Genomic DNA, 23445 nt, shown 5'->3' with positions numbered 1-23445 from the left:
GCAAAATCTGGCTCCAACCCCATTTACAAGTTTGCTGACGACACTACCACAGTGGGTTGAATCTCGAACAACGATGAGTCAGAATACAAGAGGGAGATTGAGAACCTAGTAGAGTGCTGCAGCGACAACAATCTATCCCTCAATGCCAGCAAAACTAAGGAGCTGGTCATTGACTTCAGAAAGCAAAGTACTGTACAACAGCCCAGCCTGCATTAACGGGGCCAAGGTGGAGATGGTCGACAGCTTCAAATTCCTAGGTGTGCACATGACTAAAAATCTGACCTGGTCCACCCACATTGACGCTACTACCAAGAAAGCACAACAGAGCCTATGCTTCCTCAGGAAAGTAAGTAAATTCGGCAAATCACATTGTCTCTTACCAACTTTTACAGGTGCACCATAGAAGGCATCTTATCTGGTTGCATCACAGCCTGGTATTGCAACTGCTCGGCCCAAGACCCCAAGAAACTTCAGAGTCGTGAACACCGCCCAGTCCATCACACGAACCCGCCTCCCATCCATTGACTCCATCTACACCTCCCGCAGCCTGGGGAAAGCAGGCAGCATAATCAAAGACCCCTCCCACCCAGCTTACTCACTCTTCCAACGGGCAGAAGATACAAAAGTCTGAGATCACGCACGATCAGATTCAAAAACAACTTCGTCCCCGCTGCAGACTATTACACGACCCTCTTATGGATGGATCTGATTAATACTACACTCCTGTATGCTTCACCGAATGCCAGTGTCTATGAATTTACATTGTGGACCTTGTGTTACCCTATTACGTATTTTCTTTTCATGTACAAATGATTGGCTTGAGCAGCACGCAAAAAAATACGTTACACTGTAACCTCAGTATGCGTGACAATAAACAAATCCAATCTAATCCAATCCAGATTCACTACGCTCAGAAGAAATTCCTCATCTTCGTCTTAAATGGGTAACCCCTTATTCTGAGAATATGCCCTTTGGTCCTAGACTCTCCCACAAGGGGAAACAACCTCTCTGCCTCTATACTGCCAAGCCCCCCCGAAAATCACGTATGTCTCAATAAGGTCACCTCCTCTCATTCTTCGGAATTCTAATACGGAATTCTTCGGAATACAAGTCTAAACTATTCAACTCTCCTCATAAGAAAATTCCTCAATGCCTAGGATTAACCTAGTGAACCTTCTCTGGACTGCCTTCAATGCCAGTATATCATTCCTGAGATAAAATAACCAAAACTGTTCATAGTATTCCAGGTGTGGTCTAACTAGTTAGAAGCTTATAGCTTTAGTAAGACATTCCTATTTTTATACTCCATCCACTTTTAAATAAAAGGCGAATGTTCCATTTGCCTTCCCTATTGCCTGTTGAACTTGTATACTAGCTTTTTGAGATTTATGCACAACGACCCCCAAATAATATTCAGCTCCTTTATTCTTCCTACCAAAATGTATAAACTTCACATTTTCCTACATTATATAGGGTGGCACGGTAGCACAGTGGTTAGCACTGTTGCTTCACAGCGTCAGGGTCCCAGGTTTGACCCCCGGCTTGGGTCACTGTCTGTGCGGAGCCAGCATGTTCTCCCAGTGTCTGCGTGGGTTTCCTCCCACAGTCCAAAGATGTGCAGGTTAGGTGGATTGGCTATGCTAAATTGCCCTTAGTGTCCAAAAAGGTTAGGTGGGGTTACTCGGTTATGGGGATAGGGTGAAGGTGTGGCCTTAAGTGGGGTGCTTTTTCCAAGGGCCGGTGCGGACTCGATGGGCCAAATGGCCTCCTTCTGCATTGTAAATTCTATGATATTCCATCTGCCAAGTTTTTTGTCCACTCACAACCTGTCTATATCCCTCAGTAGAAACTGTCATCCTTACCACTTGCCTCCCCACCTAATTTTGTCATCCATAAACTTGGCAATAGTACATTTACTTCCCTCATCCAAGAATTTAATATATATATTGCAAACAACTGTGTCCCTAGCACGGATCCTTGTGGCACTTCACTAGTCACAGGTTACCATCAAGAAAATTCCGCACTTATCCCAACTCCGTCTTCTGTTAGTTAGCCAATCCTCTACCCATGCTGATATCCTACCCCAACACCATGGATTCTTATCTTTTGTGCGGTACCTGATCAATTGCTTTTTGGAAATCCAAGTATATTACAGTCAGGATGTACTGTTCCCGCTGGCAGCGCACCCCTGCGGGTAACCTGGCAATATGAGGTGACTTCAATGGGAAATCCTATTTGTAAGCAGCGGGAGTAGAGAATCCTACCGCCAGCAAAAAGTACACTGCCGAGAAACACGTGGCTGGGGGCTGGAGAATCCAGCCCTACATCTACTGGCTCCCCTTGATCTATCCTGCTGTTTACCACCAAATAATTCTAATACATTTATCAGGTAGGACTCTGCCTGATTATAGTATGCATTTCTAAATGCTTTGCTATTCCATCCTTTAAAATGGAATCTTAATATTTTCCCAATGACAGAAGCTAAGCTAACTGGCCTATAGTTTCTTGCTTTTCCCCTCCTTTTTTGAATAAGGGTGTTACATTGGCAATTTTCCAGTCATCTGGGACGTTCTTAGAAGATTCTGAACAGTGCATCCTTTAATACCCTGGGATACAATCTATCAGGCCCAGGGTACTTACTGACCTTTAGTCCAATTAACTTCCCTAGTGATAGTTATTGTATTTATTTTCTCCCCCCGCTCAATTTTTCCCCTTGATTACTCAGTATGTTTGGAATGCCATGAATATCTTCTATGTGGAGATGCCGGCGTTGGACTGGGGTGAGCACAGTAAGAAGTCTTACAACACGAGGTTAAAGTCCAACAGGTTTGTTTCGATGTCACTAGCTTTCGGAGCGCTGCTCCTTCCTCAGGTGAATGAAGAGGTATGTTCCAGAAACTATATATATATATATATATATATATATATATATATAAAGATGCCAGACGAGATGCCATTCACCTGAGGAAGGAGCAGCGCTCCGAAAGCTAGTGACATCGAAACAAACCTGTTGGACTTTAACCTGGTGTTGTAAGACTTCTTACTATGAATATCTTCGTCCATGAAGACTATTTATTTAACTCCTCTGCCATTTCCTGGTTCGCCATTATTATTTTCCTGGTTCCCCAGGCTCATTCTCTAAGGGGCATATGATCACATTGGCCTCTCTCTTCCTTTTCATATATTTAAAAAAGTTCCTACTATCTGTTTTTATATTACTTGCTAATTTACCCTCCCTCTTATTTTGGTAATCTTTTGTTGGTTTTTGAAACTCCCAATCCTCTGGCTACCACTAATATTTACCAATCATCTGTTTATTCTTTGTTGAATATTATCCTTAAGTTCCTAGAATCCCCAATGGGATACATATTTTTTTCAAGTCATGAATTATTTTCATAAATGTCTGCCATTGTTGATCAACCATCTTTTCTGCTAAATCCTTTCCCAGTCCACTCCAGCCAACCCCACCCTCATTCCTTCATAATTATCCTTACTTAAGTTTAGCACAGTGGTTTCTGGTCCATGATTCTCACTCTCAAACTGAAAGCTAAATTCAATCATGTTGTGATCATTGTTTCCTTGATGTTTATTACACCTCCTTCATTAAACAGTACCAGATCCAAAATAGCCTGATTCCAGGTTGGATGCTCAACATATTGTTTTACGTAACTGCCCCAAATACACTTTATGAATTCTTCCACATCTACCACTGCCAATTTGATTTTTCCAGTCCACATGACGGTTAAAGTCACCCATGATTAATGTACTGCCTTTTTTACATGCCCTCATGATCTCCTGATTTACTCTGTCTTACAGTATCCGTACTGTTAGGGGACTACTTCTTCTTCCCCTCATTATTTCTCACCTCCACCATTTGGATTCTACATCTTCCGATTAAGATAATGTCTTGCTATCATTTTTATTTTATCTCATATTAACAAAGCTACCCCACCACCCTTTCCTTCCTGCCTGTCCTTATGAAAAGTCACATACCCCTGAATATTTAGTTCTCAGTAAGAAGTCTTACAACACCAGGTTAAAGTCCAACAGGTTTGTTTTGAATCACTAGCTTTCGGAGCACTGCTCGTTCCTCAGGTGAATCATCACCCTCAGTATTCACCTGAGGAAGGAGCAGTGCTCCGAAAGCTAGTGATTCGAAGCAAACCTGTTGGACTTTAACCTGGTGTAACCTGGTGTTGTAAAACTTCTTACTGTGCTCACCCCAGTCCAACGCCGGCATCTCCACATCATATTTAGTTCTCAGCTTTGATCTCCTTGTAACCATGTCTTTGTAATGGCTAGAAGATCATAGCCATTAACCTCAATTTGTGTCGTTAATTCATTTATTTTGTGCCGAATATTACGTGCTGATAAATAAAGAGCCATTAATTTAGCTTTTACCATTCTTTCCCCCTTTGACCTTATTTGATGCGTTATGTTTGTACACTCTGTGCCTTCCTGTCATACTCAGATACCATTACCTAATCATTGCAATGCTGCCATATCCTTTTGCCTTGTAAGACTACGCACCTCCTTTCCAGAACCATCACCCCCACCACAATATTTAGTGTAAAGCCCTCTGTACTTCCCTAGTTTCGCGGTTTGCAAGAAATCACGCCCATTGTTGCATTAGGTGTTAAGGGATATAGGCGAAAGGCAGGTTATATGGAGTTAGGACACAGATCAGTCATGATCTCATTGAATGGCAGAGCAGGCTCAAGAGACTGAATGGCCGACTGTTGCTCCTATTACTGCATTACCTATGAATATTTGGAGATCACGGAAGTCAGCCTTTCTACAGTTAAGTATTTTTACGGATGACTGTATCATGTCCTTGTCCCTAACTATTCCAAGTCTGATGATATCATAATCATTGTTCCACAAATGCCCCCCCCATAAGAGACCCCACCTGTAGATAAGAGAATTGAGCATGTAATAGATGACATACATTAACATCAATTTCATTTGTAATATAGTTATATAATTTTAAGAGAGCCATATGTTGGCTGAAAGTATTCAGAAAAAATGAAGTAGCAATATTGATCAAAGAAACTAAGTCAGCACTGGAGAGAGCTAATGGGGTTGAGAGGTGAAAGGCAGTCTATTTTAGTTCGAACTGAGCAATCATAGATGAACTATTAAACTTCTATGTAGCGGCGGCACAGTGGTTAGCACTGCTGCCTCATAGCGCCAGGGACCCGGGTTCGATGCTTCCACTTTGGTGTTCACAAAACCTTGCTGTAATTTTGTTGCTATCTTTCCTGTTACAGCTCCTTTAGTGTGACTAATGATTTCTCCAACTGGAATGCATGAATGGGAAGCATTTTCAAGTCAAAAACAGAAGACCAGTGGAAGGACAGCAAGTAGATCAAAATGCACCAGCTGTGTTCAGACACCTTTACCCTCAGAGCTACATTTCAGAGGAAGTGCATGTAATTTAATTTGTAGAAGCCCAAAATTTTCAAGGTAGATTGTTACATTAATCTCAATGGCATAAATATGGTGTACAAAAGCCTGTTTAACTGTAATGGTGGATGATTCCTTAAAAGTACATTCTTCAGAATGTCTTGCACAGTAAATGTGGCCAGTCATATTATGCATGAGCATAACAGTAAGTTTAACAGTCTTTAGATATCAGCAATCACATCTGCAGACATTATTACACTTGCATGGCAGAGGATGGTTTACAGTGTCCAGGTGAGCAGTTGGATAAATAGAGTGTCAGGACAATCATATTTAATACATAACTGAAGCTAGACACAGCCACTGACAGCAACAATCGGCCATTTTCACCAGCTTGCCTCCAATGTTTCCTAGGGGCATATATTTCCAATTGAGTAGTTGGGACCAACATCATTCAAGGATGCCAACTTACCCTCTATTTGAGGTCATAAAAACAAATGTAGGCCCCTTACAGTCAGAAACGGGGGAATTCATAATGGGGGAAGAAAGAAATGGCTGAGGAACTAAATTTGTACTTTGCTTCTAGCTTCACAAAGGAAGACATGAATAATATACCAGAGGGGTAGGGGATTGAAGGCGGGTAGATTTCCAGAGCCTGGTAATCTTCATCCCAGAGTACTTAAGGAAGTAGCCCTAGAAATAGTCGCTCCATTTGCGGTCATTTTTTCAAAATTCTTTGGGCTCTGGAATGGTTCCTACAGATTGGAGGGGTAGCCAATATAACTTCATTATTCAAAAAGGGAGATAGAGACACAACAGGGCACTATAGATCAGTGAGCCTAACATCAGTGGTAGGGAAGTTACTAGAGTCCATTATCAAGGATTTCATAGCACAGCATTTGGAAAACAGTGGTATAATCAGTCAAAGCCAGCATGGATTTATGAAAGGGAAATCATGCTTGACAAATCTACTTCGAATTCTTTGAAGATGTAACTAGTAGAGTTGACCAGGGAGAACCGGTGGATGGGGTTTATTTAGACTTTCAGAAGGCTTTGGACAAGGTCTCACATAGCAGATTACTATGTAAAGTTAAAGCGCATGCGATTGCAGGTAGTGTCTTGAGATGGATAGAAAGCTGGTTGGCAGACGGAAGCAAACATTGGAATAAATGGATCTTTTTATGATTGGCAGGCAGTGACTAGTGAGGTACCGCAGGGAACTGTGCTAGGACCTCATCTGTTCACATTAATGATTTTAACGAGGGAACTAAGTGTATCATCTCCAAATTTGCAGATGATACAAAGTTGGGTGGGAGGGTGAGCTGTGAGGAGGATGCAGAGATGCTTCAGTCGGATTTGGAGAATGGACACATGCATGGCAGATGCAGTATAATGTGGATAAATGAGGGGTTATCCACTTTGGTGGCAAAAATAGGAAGGCAGATTATTATTTGAATGGGTGTAAATTTAGAGAGGTGGATACTCAGCGAGACCTTGGTGTCCTTGTGCATCAGTTGCTGAAAGTAAGCGCACAGGCAGATCAGGCAGTAAAGAAGGCTAATGGTATGTTGGCAACAAGATTTGAGTACAGGAATAGAGATGTTTTACTGCAATTGTATAGGGCATGGGTGAGGCCACACCTGGAGCAGTGTGTGCAGTTTTGGTGTCCTTATCTGAGGAAGGGTGTTCTTGCTATGGAGGGAGTGCAGCAAAGGTTTACCAGGCTGATTCCTGGGATGGCGGGACTGTCATATGAAGAGAGACAAAATCGATTAGTATTATAGCCATTGAAGTTTAGAAGAGTGAGGGGGGAATCTCATAGCAACTTATAAAATTCTAACTGGATTAGACAGGGTCGATCTCAGCAAGGTGGCAGTGGATGGCACTGCTGTCTCACAGCGCCAGGGACCCAGGTTCGATTCTGACCTCAGGTGACTGTGGAATTTGCACATTCTCCCAGTGTCTGCGTAGGTTTCCTCCGGGTGCTCTGGTTTCTTCCCACAGTCCAAAGAGGTGCAGGTTAGGTGGATTGGCCTTGCTAAATTGCCCCTTAGAGTGGGCTTTCAGGAAAAGGTGGGGGATTGGGCCTAGATAGGGTGGTCTTTCACAGGGTCAGTGCAGACTTGATGGGCCGAATGGCCTCCTTCTGTACTGTAGGGATTCTATAATTCAGAAAGAATCCAAAACTAGGGGTCATAGATTGAGGCTAATGGGTAAACCTTTTAGGACTGAAGTGAGGAGAAATTTATTCACCTGGAGTCGTGAATCGGTGGAATTCGCTATGACAGAAAGTGGTTGAGTCGAAAACATTGTGTAATTTCAATTAGATATAGCTCTAGGGGCTAAAGGATCAAGGGATATGGGGGGGAGGGGGGTGGTGAGAATGACAGGATCAGGATACTGAACTTGATGATCAGCTATGATCAAAGTGAATGGTGGAGCAGGCTCGAAGGGCCGAATGGCCTCCCCCTGTTTCTACTTTCTATGTACAAAGCCATGTCTGGGTTAGTGGAGGGGGTGACAACATTTAAATATAAGGAAAGATAAATGTGTTCATTTATAAAAGCACAATACATTCATTAACTGGTAATATGCTGGTACAGTATATCAGAGGCATTATTTATATAATTATATGCCCATTGAACCTCATCCAGTATTAATACAGATTCACATTTATTGCCAATATAACTTACCTCATCAAAAAGTACAAACATATCTGTTAATGCATCACAAATTGGCAACTTCAAATAATCAGCAAACGTCTCCAGAGTCATCCGTTCTCCTTTCACTTTTTTGGCACTTTCTGCAAGTTTATCCAATTCTTTTTCAACTCTATCAGGCTTTAAACTGAAATTGTAAATAAAATCATTATCACCACTCAAGTGCTAATTTCAAAGTTAACGATGTATTTTCTATTTATGTGACGGACAGTGACGATGTATTTTCTATTTATGACAATCACCTAACATTTTCAGCTTATCAACAGTAAATTATATTCGTAAATACTGGAATATGGTGAGGTCACTACTGAATGCATATGCTATTTTGAGGTCTCCAAATTTTGAATTAAATCAGATTTTTAAAAATCCGCAACCTAATGCCCTACCTGCTACAGTAGTGAACTCGCCGACATTGAGGGCATTTAAAAGTTTATTGGATAAACATATGGATGATAATGGCATAGTGTAGGTTAGATGGCTTTTGTTTCGGTGCAACATCGTGGGCCGAAGGGCCTGTACTGCGCTGTATTGTTCTATGTTCTATGTTCTAACTGTTTTTTTTTGTGGAGTATAATTTGCTCAGGGAAACTCACTGTGATGATGGTGAGCCAAATACCACAAGTGAGTGAAGTGTTTTAATGAAAAATTCTCAAAAGTTATCTAATAAAGCTATTTTAACCACAAAATCGAAGGGGTGGGGTGGAAAGATGGGGTGCAAGATGAGGTGCAGAGAGGTTCTGAGTGGAAATGGGGCATACTTCGGAGTGGACTGGTTTGGGGAGATGGGGAAACAGTTGAGAATGAAGATTTTTTAAGAAGAGGGCCTTTCTTGATGGATTAACTAAAATGTGTTGAATGGCTTTGGGCTGCATTCTCCACCGCTGGTAACGGAGTTCTCAATGCAACAGAGAATCCAGCGTCATGGGGCCAATCCTGTTCCAATGCTCCAGTCCTCCACTGGCGGCGGCAGAGGTTCGTGCCTTGCCAGCAGGAGGATGCAAATAGGAAGGGGACCCAGAAGTACCCCTTTTTGCGGGCGGGGGTTGGGGGGGGGGGGCGCGGCGAATCTTGTACTCGAGCCATTCCGAAAGCAGGATTTGCGAGGGAATCGCTTGCAATAAATTTGCATGGCAAGGGTTACTGAATCTTCTCTGGATTCCCGCTCCCAGTGCAAGCGCAAATCAGAGGCGATTCATTCCAGCGGGTGAGCAGTCTTCCAAATGGAGAATTCAGCCCATTGTCTTTTATCCTGTTCCAATGCAAGGGCAGCACGGTAGCATTGTGGATAGCACAATTGCTTCACAGCTCCAGGGTCCAGGTTCGATTCCGGCTTGAGTCACTGTCTGTGCGGAGTCTGCACATCCTCCCAGTGTGTGCGTGGGTTTCCTCCGGGTGCTCCGGTTTCCTCCCACAGTCCAAAGATGTGCAGGTTAGGTGGATTGGCTGTGATAAATTGCCCTTAGTGTCCAAAATTGCCCTTAGTGTTGGGTGGGGTTGCTGGATTGTGGGGATAGGGTGGAGGTGTTGACCTTGGGTAGGGTGCTCTTTCCAAGAGCCGGTGCAGACTCGATGGGCCGAATGGCCTCCTTCTGCACTGTAAATTCTATGATCCAGTGATCACTGCCACAGCAGACCTGGTCATTTTCTGTGAAACAAAGGTCATCCCCAGGTATACAAAAACTGCATTTGTATTGTGCATGGAGGATGAGTTGTAAAACCATGTCTGGATGTTCAGTCTCTTCAAATACCAAATTAATGAAAAATAAAAGCATGAAGATACCTCTAGAAATGAATTAATTTTTTTCCAACTTCTTGCTCCAAGATGCAAGTTACCTTTTCAAACAGCACAGGAGGTTTAGTGCAGTTCTTCATTATGTGAAAAACAATGACACAAGCTTGATAAATGCCACATGGAAATTACTTAACATAGAACAGTACAGCACAGAAAAGGCCCTTCGGCCCTCGATGTTGTGCCGAGCCTTGTCCGAAACCAAGATCAAGCTATCCCACTCCCTGTCATTCTGGTGTGCTCCATGTGCCTATCCAATAACCGCTTGAAAGTTACGAAAGTGTCCGACTCCACTACCACAGCAGGCGGTCCATTCCACATCCTAACCACTCTCTGAGTAAAGAATCTACCTCAGACACCCCTCCTATATCTCCCACCCTGAACCTTATAGTTATGCCCCCTTGTAACAGCTACATCCACCCGAGGAAAAAGTCTCTGAACGTCCACTCTATCTATCCCCCTCATCATCTTATAAACATCTATTAAGTCGCCTCTCATCCTCCTCCGCTCTAAAGAGAAAAGCCCTAGCTCCCTCAACCTTTCCTCATAAGACCTATCCTCCAAATCAGGCAGCATCCTGGTAAATCTCCTTTGCACCCTTTCCAATGCTTCCACATGCTTCCTATAGTGAGGTTACCAGAACTGCACACAATACTCCAAATGTGGTCTCACCAGGGTCATTTACAGTTGCAGCATAACCCCACGGCTCTTAAACTCAAGCCCCCTGTTAATAAACACTAACACACTATAGGCCTTCTTCACGGCTCTATCCACTTGAGTGGGAAACTTCAGAAAACTGTGGCCATGAACCCCAAGATCTCTCTGTTCCTCCACATTCCTCAGAACCCTGCCATTGACCCTGTAATCTGCATTCAAATCTTTCCTACCAAAATGAATCACCTCGCACTTACCAGGGTTAAACTCCATCTGCCATTTTTCGGCCCAGCTCTGCATCCTATCAATGTCTCTTTGCAGCCTACAACAGCCCTCCACCTCATCCACGACTCCACCAACCTTGGTGTCATCAGCAAATTTACTGACCCACCCTTCAGCCCCCTCCTCCAAGTCATTGATAAAAATCACAAATAGCAGAGGACTCAGCACTGATCCCTGTGGTACTCCACTGGTAACTGGTCTGAAAATTTTCCATCCACGACCTCTCTCTGTCTTCTATGTGATAGCCAGTTACTTATTCAATTGGCCAAATTTCCCTCTATCCCACACCTCCTTACTTTCTTCATGAGCCGACCATGGGGAACCTTATCAAATGCCTTACTGAAATCCATGTATACGACATCAACTGCTCTACCTTCATCTACATACTTAGTTACCTCCTCATTGAATGCAATCAAATTTGTGAGGCAAGACTTACCCTTCACGAATCCGTGTTGACTATCCCGGATTAAGCTGAATCTTTCCAAATGGTCATAAATCCTATCCTTCAGGACCTTTTCCATTAACTTACCGACCACCGAAGTAAGACTAACCAGTCTATAATTACCAGGGTCATTCCTATTACCTTTCTTGAACAGAGGAACAATATTCGTCACTCTCCAGTCCTCTGGCACTATCCCCGTGGCCAGTGAGGACCCAAAGATCAAAGCCAAAGGCTCTGCAATCTCATCCCTTGCCTCCCAAAGAATCCTAGGATATATCTCATCTGACCCAGGGGACTTGTCGACCCTAAGGTTTTTTAAAAATTGCTAATACATTCTTCCTCAGAACATCTACATCCTCCAGCCTATCCGCCTGTTTCACTCTCTCATCTTCAAAAACATGGCTCCTCTCCTTGGTGAACACTGAAGAAAAGTATTAATTCAACGCCTCGCCTATCTCTTCTGACTCCATGCACAAGTTCCCACTACTGTCCTTGACCGGCCCTAACCTCACCCTGGTCATTCTTTTATTTCTCACATAAGAGTAAAAAGCCTTGGGGTTTTCCTTGATCTGACCCGCCAAGGATTTCTCATGCCCCCTCCTAGCTCTCCTAAGCCCTTTTTTTCAGCTCATTCCTTGCTACCTTGTAACCCTCAAGCGACCCAACTGAACCTGGTTTTCTCATCCTTACATACGTTTCCTTTTTCCTCTTGACAAGACATTCAACCTCTTTTGTGAACCATGGTTCCCTGACACGGCAATTTCCTCCCTGCTTGACAGGGACATAACTATCAAGGACACACAGTATTTGTTCCTTGAACAAGCTCCACTTTTCATTTGTGCCTTTTCCTGACAGTTTCTGTTCCCATCTTATGCTCCCTAATTCTTGCCTAATCGCATCATAATTACCCTTCCCCCAAATATAAACCTTGCCCTGCCGTATGGCCCTATCCTTCTCCATTGCAATAGTGAAAGACACCAAATTGTGGTCACTATCTCCAAAGTACTCTCCCACAAACAAATCTAACACTTGGCCCGGTTCATTACCCAGTACCAAATCCAATGTGGCCCCACCTCTTGTTGGCCTATCCTCATATTGTGTCAGGATACCCTACTGCACACACTACAAAAACTGCCCCATCCGAACTGTTCGACCTATAGAGGTTCCAATCAATATTTGGAAAGTTAAAGTCACCCATGACAACTACCCTGAGACCTCCATACCTATCCATAATCTGTTTTGCAATTTCTTCCTCCACATCTCTTACTATTTGGGGCCTATAGAAAACTCCTAACAACGTGACCGCTCCCTTCCTATTTCTAACTTCAGCCCATATTACCTCAATAGGCAGATCCCCCTCTAACTGTCTTTCTGCAGCCGTTAAACGAGCCTTGATTAACAATGCCACTCCTCCACCTCTTTTACCACCTTCCCTACTCTTACCGAAACATCTATACCCCGGAACTTCCAACACCCATTCCTGTCCTAAACACGTCTCCGTAATGCTCACATCGTAGTCCCAAGTACCAATCCACGCTCCCAAGTTCACCTACCTTATTCCAGATGATCCTTGCATTGAAGTAGCTCTTCAACCTCTTTCCTGTCTGCCAGTACACTCCTGCGACCTTGATACACTCCTCAGTACCTCACTACTCTCAACACTGGCTTCTGGACTACAGCTCGTTTACCCATCCCCCTAACAAATTAGTTTTAACCCCCCCCCCCCCCCCGAAGAGCAGTAGCAAATTTCCCTCCCAGGATATTGGTGCCCATCTCGTTCAGGTGCAAACTGTCCTGTCTGTACAGGTCCCACCTTCCCCAGAATGTGCTCCAATTACCCACGTAGCTGAAACCCTCCCTCCTACACCATCCCTGCAGCCATGTGTTTATCTTCACTCTCTCCCTGTTCCTTAACTCGCTAGCACGTGGCGCCGGCAACAAACCAGAGATGACAACATGGTTTGTCCTGGTTCTCAGCTTCCACCCTAGCTCCTTAAATTCCTGTTTTAAATCCCGGTCTTCTCTTACCTATGTCGTTGGTACCGATGTGTACCACGACTTGCGACTCTTCCCACTCCCCCTTAAGGATTCTGAAAACACGGTCCGAGACGTCACGGACCCTGGCACCCGGGAGGCAACATACCATCCATGAGTCTCTTTCATTGCCACAGAGCCGTCTATCTGTCCCTCTAATTATCGAGTCCCCAATAACTATTGCTCTCCCTCCTTCCCTTCTGGTCCACAGGGTCGGACTCAGTGCTGGAGATCCGTACACAGTGGCTTACCCTTGGTAGGTCGTCCCTCTCAACAGTATCCAAAGCGGTATACTTGTTACTGAGGGGAACGACCACAGAGGATCTCTGCACTGACTGCTTCCTCCCAGCCCCTCTCACCGTCACCCATCTATCTTGATTCTTCGGAGTAACTTACATCCCTGAAGCTACTATCTATGACCACCTCTGCCTCCCGAATGATCCGAAGTTCATCCAACTCCAGCTCCAGTTCCCGAACGCGGTTTCGGAGGAGCTGGAGATGGGTGCACTTCCCACAGGTGAAATCAGCAGGGACACTGACGGCGTCCCTCACCTCAAACATTCTGCAGGAGCAACATTACACTGCCGTCCCTGCCATCCCCTCTAGATAGCTTGCAGATAAAACAAGAAAAAGAAAGAAAGAAAGAGCTTACCTGATATTCACTCAACCCCTTAGGTTAGAGGAGGTGGAAGGGTGAGGGACACTACAAGTGTAGTGTCTCGGGTTTAGAAACCGCCCAACTTAAATAAAGGTAAAAATAAAACACTTAACCAGCAACCACTGCGCCCCGCACTATAAAAGCAATCAGCTGTTATGGGCCCGCGCAAACAATTTAAATCTTTACTACTTACCCAGCAGTCACTCTGTCCTCACTCCGACCGGATTCAACTGGAAACCCCCAACAGTAGTTATTTTAAAAAGTAATAAATGGCACCTTTCACAATAATGAAGAATAATTTTGTATGGAAAGCTAATAAGCAGCATTCATTGTACAAATTAGAGACTTAACTTAGTTTTCTTGCCTTGCTTCAAACTGTAATTTATTGTACTCGCATAGCTTAATTAACTCATTGCTTTTATCCATTTCATCCAGAGAAAGTATCATTGCACACCACAAATTTAAAGCTAACTAGTTGGAAATGGATGTTTTCAGTCAAAACCAATTCTACTAAACATTCAAACTCCTGAATTAACTTCACTCTAGGAAAGCAGACTGTTTAGTGTTACTGCAATGTCTAGATCTGTGTTTTTCAACACTTTTCTCTCCCCGGGGCCCACCTTTGCCTAACTGGCACACCTTCGCGACACATGCCACGTTCGCTTGTCTTTAATGCGAAAAGTAAGTCTGCTTGGTCCTCATAATCTCACTTGAATCAGGCTCACCGGAGGAGAGGGCCGTGCACATATCAGGTGCAGACTTCAGACAGTTCCTTTGTGCCATCTTCATCTTTATGAAAATGGGAAATCCAACCTCGCACATGTAGATACGTCATGAAGTGCAATAGTAACAAAATGCTAATTTTATTCAGCACTCGATACTCCTGGGAAATGGTACACCAGAATGCTGACAGCATCATGGGCCTTTGCCATGCTTTTAATGTGATATTACAAGTCAGCTACATAAGCGAAGTCATTTAATTTGGAGTCAGCTCTAAATTAATAACTGACTCTGGGGACTCAATCTCGAAACAAGTTTTTCACCCACCACTTCTCTTCCAAAATCCGAAACGTCTCTTATTTGCCAGTACTTCCCTGCATATAACACACATGGGCTTTGCATGTTTATTTGCAGTGGCACAATTCACAAAACCATACCTCAAGAAACAGCTTTGTTCCCGAGTTAAGTTTCTTCTATGTAGGTTGTTAACCAGTTGGCCCTGGAGCTCTGTACAGAGCTAACACTAACACTGCTCTGTCTTACTCTGGACTCTCCTGAGCAACTCTTTCCAGCAGATTCTGTTGCGAGATTCTGTTCACTTCACAGTTCACTTGTCTTGCTTGCCAGCAGCTAGAAAATGGAAGCAACACTGCTCCGTGATATGGCGCCAAAAACACGTACCTGGAGGGCGCTTGACATCAATGCGTGACCTGCATTCTGCTGCTGCTTCTGGCTGGAAGACTACACACAGCCTCATTTATTTCCATTTAAAAAGGTGGCAGCGGCCGCCATTCTTGATGTAAAAGCGGTAGCAGGGCGCCATGGTGGCGCAGTGGTTAGCACTGCTGCCTCACGGTGCTGAGGACCCGGGTTCGATCCCAGCCCTGGGTCACTGTCCGTGTGGAGTTTTTACTTTCTCTCCGTGTTTTCGTGAGTCTCCCCCCACAATCCAAAAAGATGTGCAGGGTAAGTGGATTGGCCTCGCTAGATTTCCCCTTAATTGAAATTTGTTTTTAAAATGTAAAAGCCGGGAGCGGCTGTTAGGCTTCTCCTGCCATCAGGACCACAGCAACCCTCTCGACACCCGCCCATGACTCACCCACAGGTCGCAACCCGCACTTTGAAAAACCCTGGTCGAGATCAATATTGCGCTCAAGTTTAGCACAAGACACACTTTCTCATAAATATATGTAATTTGCCTTGACTCCATCACCTTGATATTCAAGCAATGGTTTCTAGATGCTTTAGGGATTAACCCATTCACTGTTGAAATTGAAAGGACCACTAAAATCCTTAGTTGCTTTACTGAATTTTGCAAAATTCTGAAAGGTTCTCTTCAAAATGGAATTTTTAAAACAGTGAATCTTTCACAAAGTAACTAGTTTACAGTTGAGACAATTCCAAAATATTGAGGCTCCAAGTTCTCACATGATTTCTGCCCAGATAAAAGCACAACTAGGATGGAATCAAATCAAAAAACACAAAAAAGCTACTGAAATTTAAGCACAAGTCAGTGTACTCATATCAACATTTCACCCAAGTCTCTGCCAGCTTTTCAGTCCATTCAACATGGTCTTCACTCATGTCAGTCATTACCCACAAAACTGACCATCTATGTAGGCCAGAATAGTGACTTTCAGCCAATTGTACTGGTACCATTTGTAATTGTACCATTTTTGCCAACTCCAGCGTGATGCCACCACCAACACAGCTTCCCTTCACTGTCAGCATTCTGCAGAGACCATTCCCTCTGGGATAATCAAGTCCACTCCTCCACCATACCCAACACCTCGCCCATCACCCATGGCACCTTTCCTTACCTTTTCACCCCTTCGCTTCCCCCTTCCTCTCATTTTACCTCTCTCCCACCCATGTGTCCCCTCCCCCCACATCTACATTTGTCACAGCTTACACACTGATTTTAGTTTCTCTGCTGTTTGGCGTTTCACACCTTTTATTCTCTCTGGGGACTGCCAATAGCACTCTTTTCCCTTGGTTTCTGTGGCAATGACTCATCTTTCATCCCCTCACCCTACAGTATAAATATCTCCCACTTCTAGCTTTGACAAAGGGTCATCTGGACTCGAAACGTTATCGCTTTTCTCTCGTTACAGATGCTGCCAGACCTGCTGAGATGTTCCAGCATTTTCTCTTTTGTTCCAGATTCCAGCATCCGCAGTAAATTGCTTCTATTTATTATGTACTTGTTTGGTGTGCTTCGCTACAATGCAACCCAGATTCACAGGCAGAGAGGCACACATGGTTACAGGAATCTAACATTATAAATCTCCTGACCAGTAGTCACTTGAAGGCAGAGATCTGTTGCTAGAAAAGTAAATTAGTCAACTGAAGCCACTGGACTGACCTAAGGCTGCTGCAATTTATTTTAAAAAGTCGCTCATAATTTCCCATAATCCCGCTGATGAGAAATTTTGCATTTAAGCAGATATTAACGAGTTTACAGAGAAACCTGGACACAATTTCACCAAAAACATTTTGAAAAAGAGTTTTCCAAGTTGCCCAAAATATTAGTTGAACATTTGTTAATAAATAAAAAATCCTCAAGAGTTGAACAACCAAGAGATAGACCATCACAAAATTAATTCAAAGTGGGTAATGAGGTTGAAATTAACAAGCAAAAGTTTGTTTTCCTTATTTTAGAGTAGCTACCATTATAAAGAAAAGTAAAACGGAACCCACCTGAGTTTTCTGACAAGCTTTGCAAATTCTAGTAGACAGGTATCTACAGGAAGCTTCAGCTGGCTGTCAGACATTACAAGCTGACAATCTTCAAATGTGTAGTCGGTCACAGGAACACCGAGAGCTCTACCATGCACAGTGAGTTTGATTAAAATATTTTGAATACTCCAAACTTTTTGTTTGCATACAAAACAATGAACTACATTGAATCACATTCATCAAAGAATAATACACACAGTTGATAATTGCTACTCACTCCCTTCCATTAAGAATAGCAGCAGCATAAACAATCTCAAAAATTATATTAAAAATATACACTGAACAATAAGTCGCAGGTGGATCACTACATTAGACATCTATACAAAACACGAAGAAAGCAGATTCATGGTGCCGTATTTGATTGTGCGATGTTTAGTGGAGATTGAACACTCCCACAGAGAGGGGGAGGGGGTCCAGCTACTCTGATACAAAGGAGACCATTAGAAAAACGTTTGCATTGATGACAACATAGCACAACAAAGGAGGTATTGACTAAGATCATGAATTAATGCTACTGCCACTAGTTTCAACTAGACCATTATAAAACTTGAGTGGAACTGCATACAAATGATTAAATATGTTTTTATTCATCATTCATACATATGCCAAACCATATCGGAACTAGTGTTCTAGATTTCGTTTTAGTGGATTTCAGGTCAGATAATGCATCGTTTTTCAGGTGTTTTATACCATTAATAAAGCATATTATTTTTCAAGAGTGCAACTATCTTCCTTAGGCATTTTAAGATTGTAATTATTCATAAGTGTATGACGTCCTGTGGGCAGCACAGTGGTTAGCACGACTGCCTCACAGCTCCAGGGACCCGGGTTCAATTCCGGCCTTGGGTGACTGTGTGGAGCTTGCACTTTCTCCCAGTGTCTGCGTGGGTTTCCTCCCACAAGTCTCGAAAGACGTGGTGATTAGGTGGATTGGACATTCGGAATTCTCCCTCAGTGTACGTCAACAGGCAAGTGTGGCGACTAGGGAATTTTCACAGTAACTTCATTGCAGTGTTAATGTAAGCCTACTTGTGACACTAATAGAGATTATTATTATATAAAAATATTGAAATTATTTTGATTTTACTTCTTTTAAATCAGGATCGTAAGTCTGTTAACGAAATGGCTAGATTGGTGCTTCGTCCCTGCCTCAATTTCAGCCCAGATTGAGTGTGAAATACTTTTTCTTTACATAACCAAAAATGTGGACACTAAATCTCCCCCTTATTATTGTCCAAAGAGTTAGATGGGAACAGGGAAGGAGCGTGGGCCTGTGTAGCGTGCTCTTTTGGAGAGTCAGTGCAGACTCGATGGGCCGAATGGCCTCCTTCTGCACTCTGTGAAGGGAGGCTTTATCCAGTCGCTCGGGGCCTGGATCCAAATTCACCACAAAGATACCATCATCATTCAGAGGTTATAAGGAGTTAGATACTAAGGGGGGAAACAAAGCAATGCTTCCAATGCTCCAAAACACTCCCCAATATCAAAGATAAAGAATTAAAGATGTGTTCATTTTATATTTAATAAGTATTATCATACTTACTTTGCCATTACCTTTCTGACATTGTTTGCATACAAAATAGGGTTTTTCCTTTCCTCCTCGGAAGGTGTATAAATTGGCAGAAACTGAAAACAAAATCAATATCTCTGAAGTGTCAAAATTATTTTTAATTGACAACCAAATAACATTCAAACTATATACAGAATTGTGGGATTATCTTTCATAAAACAAGATCCTCTTTTACTCAGAGTTTATTGAATCTTTTAATTCAAATACTCATTTTAAAATTCTACATTCTCAACCATTTTAGGACAAATAATCAGGTCAGTCGCCAAATATATTTATTTGATCTCCAAAGCTATATTAGACACTGTGAATTGTAATGAAACCACCCATTCATACAAAATAAATGAAGGATTTCCACAAATTGGACCAGTAAAATGGACATTAAAAAAATCCCACTACATTGTGTGATAAATTAATAAGAAATTAGATCTGCGACTTCCGGTGGCAGCCATGGAGTGAGTGGTCACACATTTGGTGGCTCCTGCTCAAGGCAGAATTGTTTGGCCCTTGTTATCCAGGGGTGTTTGCTGGTACAAAGTACAAGAACAGTTAGAGCTAAGGATTCTCCTTCAGGATGGTATGTCTCAGCCCTATCAAACAAGGAGTGCAACTGTAAAGGGGCAACAGTCAGCTTTTGAGGAGTGCAGTAGAAGGAAAGATGGCGGAGAGCCCTGTGGTGTCGTTGCGCATTCAGTGGTCTGCGGAACAGTTGGTGAAGGTTTTGACGGTCAAGTTCCGGCAGCAAAGGCAGGAGGCCTCAGAAAACCTGGCTAAGGTGGCGACCCGATTCGGGCAGCCATTGAGAGTGGAGCAGAGGTTGGAGGCACATAGTGCGTTGCTCCAAAAGGTATACGAGTCTGTGGCGGACCATGAGGACCGGTTGGCCTCGTTGGAGGCAGAGATTACACTGGTGGTGGAGGGCCAAAGGAACCTGGGGGAGAAAGTGGACGATTTGGAGAATCAGTCAAGGAGGCAGAATCTCCGGATAGTGGAATTGCCCAAAGATTGAGGGTACACAAAATATGTAGTGAAAATGCTTGGGAAACTGATGGAGGATGGTGTGCGTTCTCCCTCCCCGAGGAAGAGATGGGTGGGGCAGGTGTTTCATTCAGGACTGGATGTGAGAGTTATTGGGTGCGAGGAATTGGGGGAAGGCAGTTGGCAGTTGCCTCGAGTGAGGGCCACCATGCTAGCGGATAGGCTAGTTAATAGGAGTGAAGTGGGGATAGATCTGTTGCGGTGGGGGGGCGGTGGTTTTAGTTTTCTTTTTCTTGTTCTTTGTTGGGGATGGGGGGGCGTTGCTCAAATGGAGGCAATTGCTTTGGGGACGATGGTGTTGGACATCTTGGGAAGGCCCTAAGGAAGCTGGTTACAGTGAAGATATGTGGCTGACCGAACAGAAGGGGGGGCCGGGACCCGTCTGATTTCATGGAATGTTCGGGAATTAAATGGGCCGGTGAGGCTGCACGTGTTCGTGCATTTGAGGAGTTGTTCAACAGGCTCATTTGAAGATGGTGGATCAGACTAGGCTGAGGAAGGGATGGGTGGGGCAGGTGTTTCATTCAGGACTGAATATGAAGACAAGGGGGTGACAGTGTTGGTGAGGGTATCGTTTAAGGTGGGGAGCATAGTGGCGGATCTGGGGGGTGTAGATTTGTGATGGGGAGTGGGAGGTTGGAGGGGACGGCTGTGGTGCTGATGAACATTGATGCCCCAAATTGGGACGCTTTTATGAGGTGAGTCCTGACAAAGATCTCAGGCCTCGACACGGACCGGCTGATCATGGGAGGGACGATGCACTGCTGGCAGGGATGGTTGGGACCGAGTATTCGGTGATCGAGTTGAGGGGTGGATGAGGGGGGGCAAGCTGGTAGCTGAGCCGGAGGCGGCCACTGGAGTGTTTGAGGCATTTTATCGGAAGTTGAACAGTTCGGAGCCCCCAGCATTGAATGAGGGCACAAGGTGGTTTTTGGATGGGCTGGAGTTCCCAAGTGTGGATGAGGCAAAGGTACAGGGACTGGGGGCTCCGATTGGTCTGGGGCAGGTGATGGGAGTGTGTGGGGGTGATGCAGTTGGGGAAGGCCCCGGGCGGCTTCTCTGCCGAGTTGTACAAGAGGTTTGTGTTGGAGCTGGGGCCCCGATAGTGGAGATGTACAATGAATCGGTGGGGAGGGATGAGCTTTGCCTACACTGTGGCAGGCACCTATCTAGTTCATTTTAAAGAAAGATAAAGACCCGGAGCAATGTGGGTTGTACTGCCCGATATTGTTGTTAAATGTCGTGCAAAACTATTGGTGAAGGTGCTGGGGGTGCAGATAGGAGAATGGTTGCGAAGGGGCAGCAGCTATCGGCCAATGTTCGGAGGTTATTGAATGAGAAAATGATGCCTTAGACGGGCCGGAAGAACAGGTGTTTCAGTTTACGGACACGGAGAAGGCGTTCGACTGTGTGGACTGGCCGCACTTATTTGAGGTGCTGAGACGTTTTGGGTTTGAGCAGGGGTTTGTCGACTGGGTGAGATTGTTGTATAGGGCTGTTAAGGTGAGTGTGCGGACCAATTTGGAGTATTTTGAGTTGCATTGGGGAAGACGAGGCATGTGCTCTCCCATTTGCCTTAGCGATTGAACCGCTTGCAATGGCATTTAGGGCTTTGAAGGGTGGGTTTGTGGAGCACAGAGTCTCTTTGTACACTGATGACCTTGTGTTATATGTTGCGAACCTGGTTGAAAGTTTTGACAGGATTATGGGGATCTTAATGGAGTTCAGTATTTTTTCGAGGTATAAACGCAATATGGGGAAAAGTGAGGTGTTCCCGATAAATGGCCAATGGCGGGGGAGTTTAAGGAGGTTGCTGTTTTGGCTGGTAGGGGCGGGCTTTCGGTATCTTGGGATACATGCGGTGTTGGGCTGGGCCCAGCTGCACAAGTTGAATCTGGCAAAACTGGTGGAAGGAATGAAAGAGGACTTTAGGAGGTGGGATGTGTTGCTATTGTCGTGGCTGGAAGGATCCAGATGGCAAAGATGACAGTGCTCCCGAAGTTTCTGTTCGTGTTTCTGAATCTCCCGATTTCCGTGCCCAAGTCTTTTTTTAGTAGGGTGAATACGATGATACTGGGGTTTGTGTGGGTGGGCAAGGTTCCCCGGGTGTTTCTGGAAAGGGATAGGCGGCCGGAGGGGGGGTGGGGGGGGGGTGGCTGGCACTGCCAAATCTGCACAATTATTATTGGGCAGCAAACACAGCTATGGTATGGAAGTCGGCAGTGGAGGATAGGTCGGTGTGGGAATGGATAGAGGGGGCTTCATGTAACCAGTCTGAGGACACTATTGTTAGCACCTCTCCCATTCTTGCCAGCTAGGTACTCCACGAGCCCAGTCGTTGCGGGTGTGGAATCAATGTCAGCAACACTGTAGGATGGAAGCCATGTCCCTGTGGGTGCCAGTTTGTGGCAATCACAGGTTTGTTCCAGCAGTGCTGGATGAGAGGTTTGGGGGTGGGGACGGTTGGGGATTGAATATTTTCAGGACCTGTTTTTGGGGAGGGGGGGGGGGGGTACACGTTTCTGGAATTGGAGGAGCTTGAGGAGGTGTATTTGCGATTGAAGGGGAAAAGGGTTCAGTTACCTGCCGGTGAGGGACTTGTTGAGGAAGGAGTTGGGTACTTTCCCATGGCTGCTGCCCCCAGCTCTACAGTGGGGCTTAAATGGGTGCTCTTTCCAAGGGCCGCTGCAGACTCGATGGGCCGAATGTCCTCCTTCTGCACCATAATTTCTATGATTCTAGGACAAGTTTCTGCCCGAGGATGAGATAGGCGAGGGCAAGGTATCAGATATATATGGGGAGGGAGGGTGTCCCGGTGGAGGAGGTCCAGAGCAAGTGCGAAGAGGAGTTGGGAGGAGTGATGCAAGCCGGGGTGTGGAGCGAGGCGGTGGGAGGATAATCTTGTTTTTGTTGTGTGCAAGACTGAGTCTCATACAGTTTAAGGTGGGGCATAGGGCTCATATGAGTCATTTCTTTCAGGGGTGGAGGATAGGGGTGGGTGGTATGCAGGGAGTCCGGCAAGCCATGTCCATGTTTTGGGCACGTATTGGTGGTGTGGGCGGGGGGGGGGACATGGGAATTGTGGCAATTGTACATGGTTAACTTGCTGTTGCCAGTTTCTATTCTGTATATATTTGAAAATACCACCAATAAAATATTTAAAAAAACATTTTTTTTAAAGAAATTAGATCTGTTCTTTAAAAAAAGTAACCATATTCACAGTCATTCTGAACCATTTGTAGTGCAAAACAGTTTTAATAATGTAAATTTCAGTTTGACTGTGTGTGGCATGTGCCATTAACAGCTATTTAGAACAGATGCTCCATTCATCCAATATTCTCTTACATTTTAATGAAGGAAAAAGTTATATTCAAAACAGCTTTCATTCAATTTTATAAA

At 44.3% G+C, this 23445-nt stretch overlaps 1 protein-coding gene across 4 annotated transcripts in view; it reads right to left on the bottom strand.

Moving 5' to 3' along the window:
- LOC140425341 (lysophosphatidylcholine acyltransferase 1-like) overlaps positions 1–23445 on the bottom strand; it is a 260484-nt gene that overhangs the window by 49273 nt on the left and 187766 nt on the right. For all 4 annotated transcript variants that reach the window (XM_072509500.1, XM_072509502.1, XM_072509503.1 and 1 more), the window contains exons 9-11: positions 18985–19067; positions 17403–17528; positions 8097–8250 (exon numbers count right to left, since the gene is read on the bottom strand). In XM_072509500.1, the coding sequence (XP_072365601.1) occupies positions 8097–8250; positions 17403–17528; positions 18985–19067 (363 nt within the window). The remainder of the gene's footprint in view (positions 1–8096; positions 8251–17402; positions 17529–18984; positions 19068–23445) is intronic.

Source organism: Scyliorhinus torazame, chromosome 6 (assembly GCF_047496885.1).
Source record: "Scyliorhinus torazame isolate Kashiwa2021f chromosome 6, sScyTor2.1, whole genome shotgun sequence".
NCBI lineage: Eukaryota > Metazoa > Chordata > Chondrichthyes > Carcharhiniformes > Scyliorhinidae > Scyliorhinus > Scyliorhinus torazame.
This window is presented reverse-complemented; position numbering and strand designations above follow the sequence as displayed.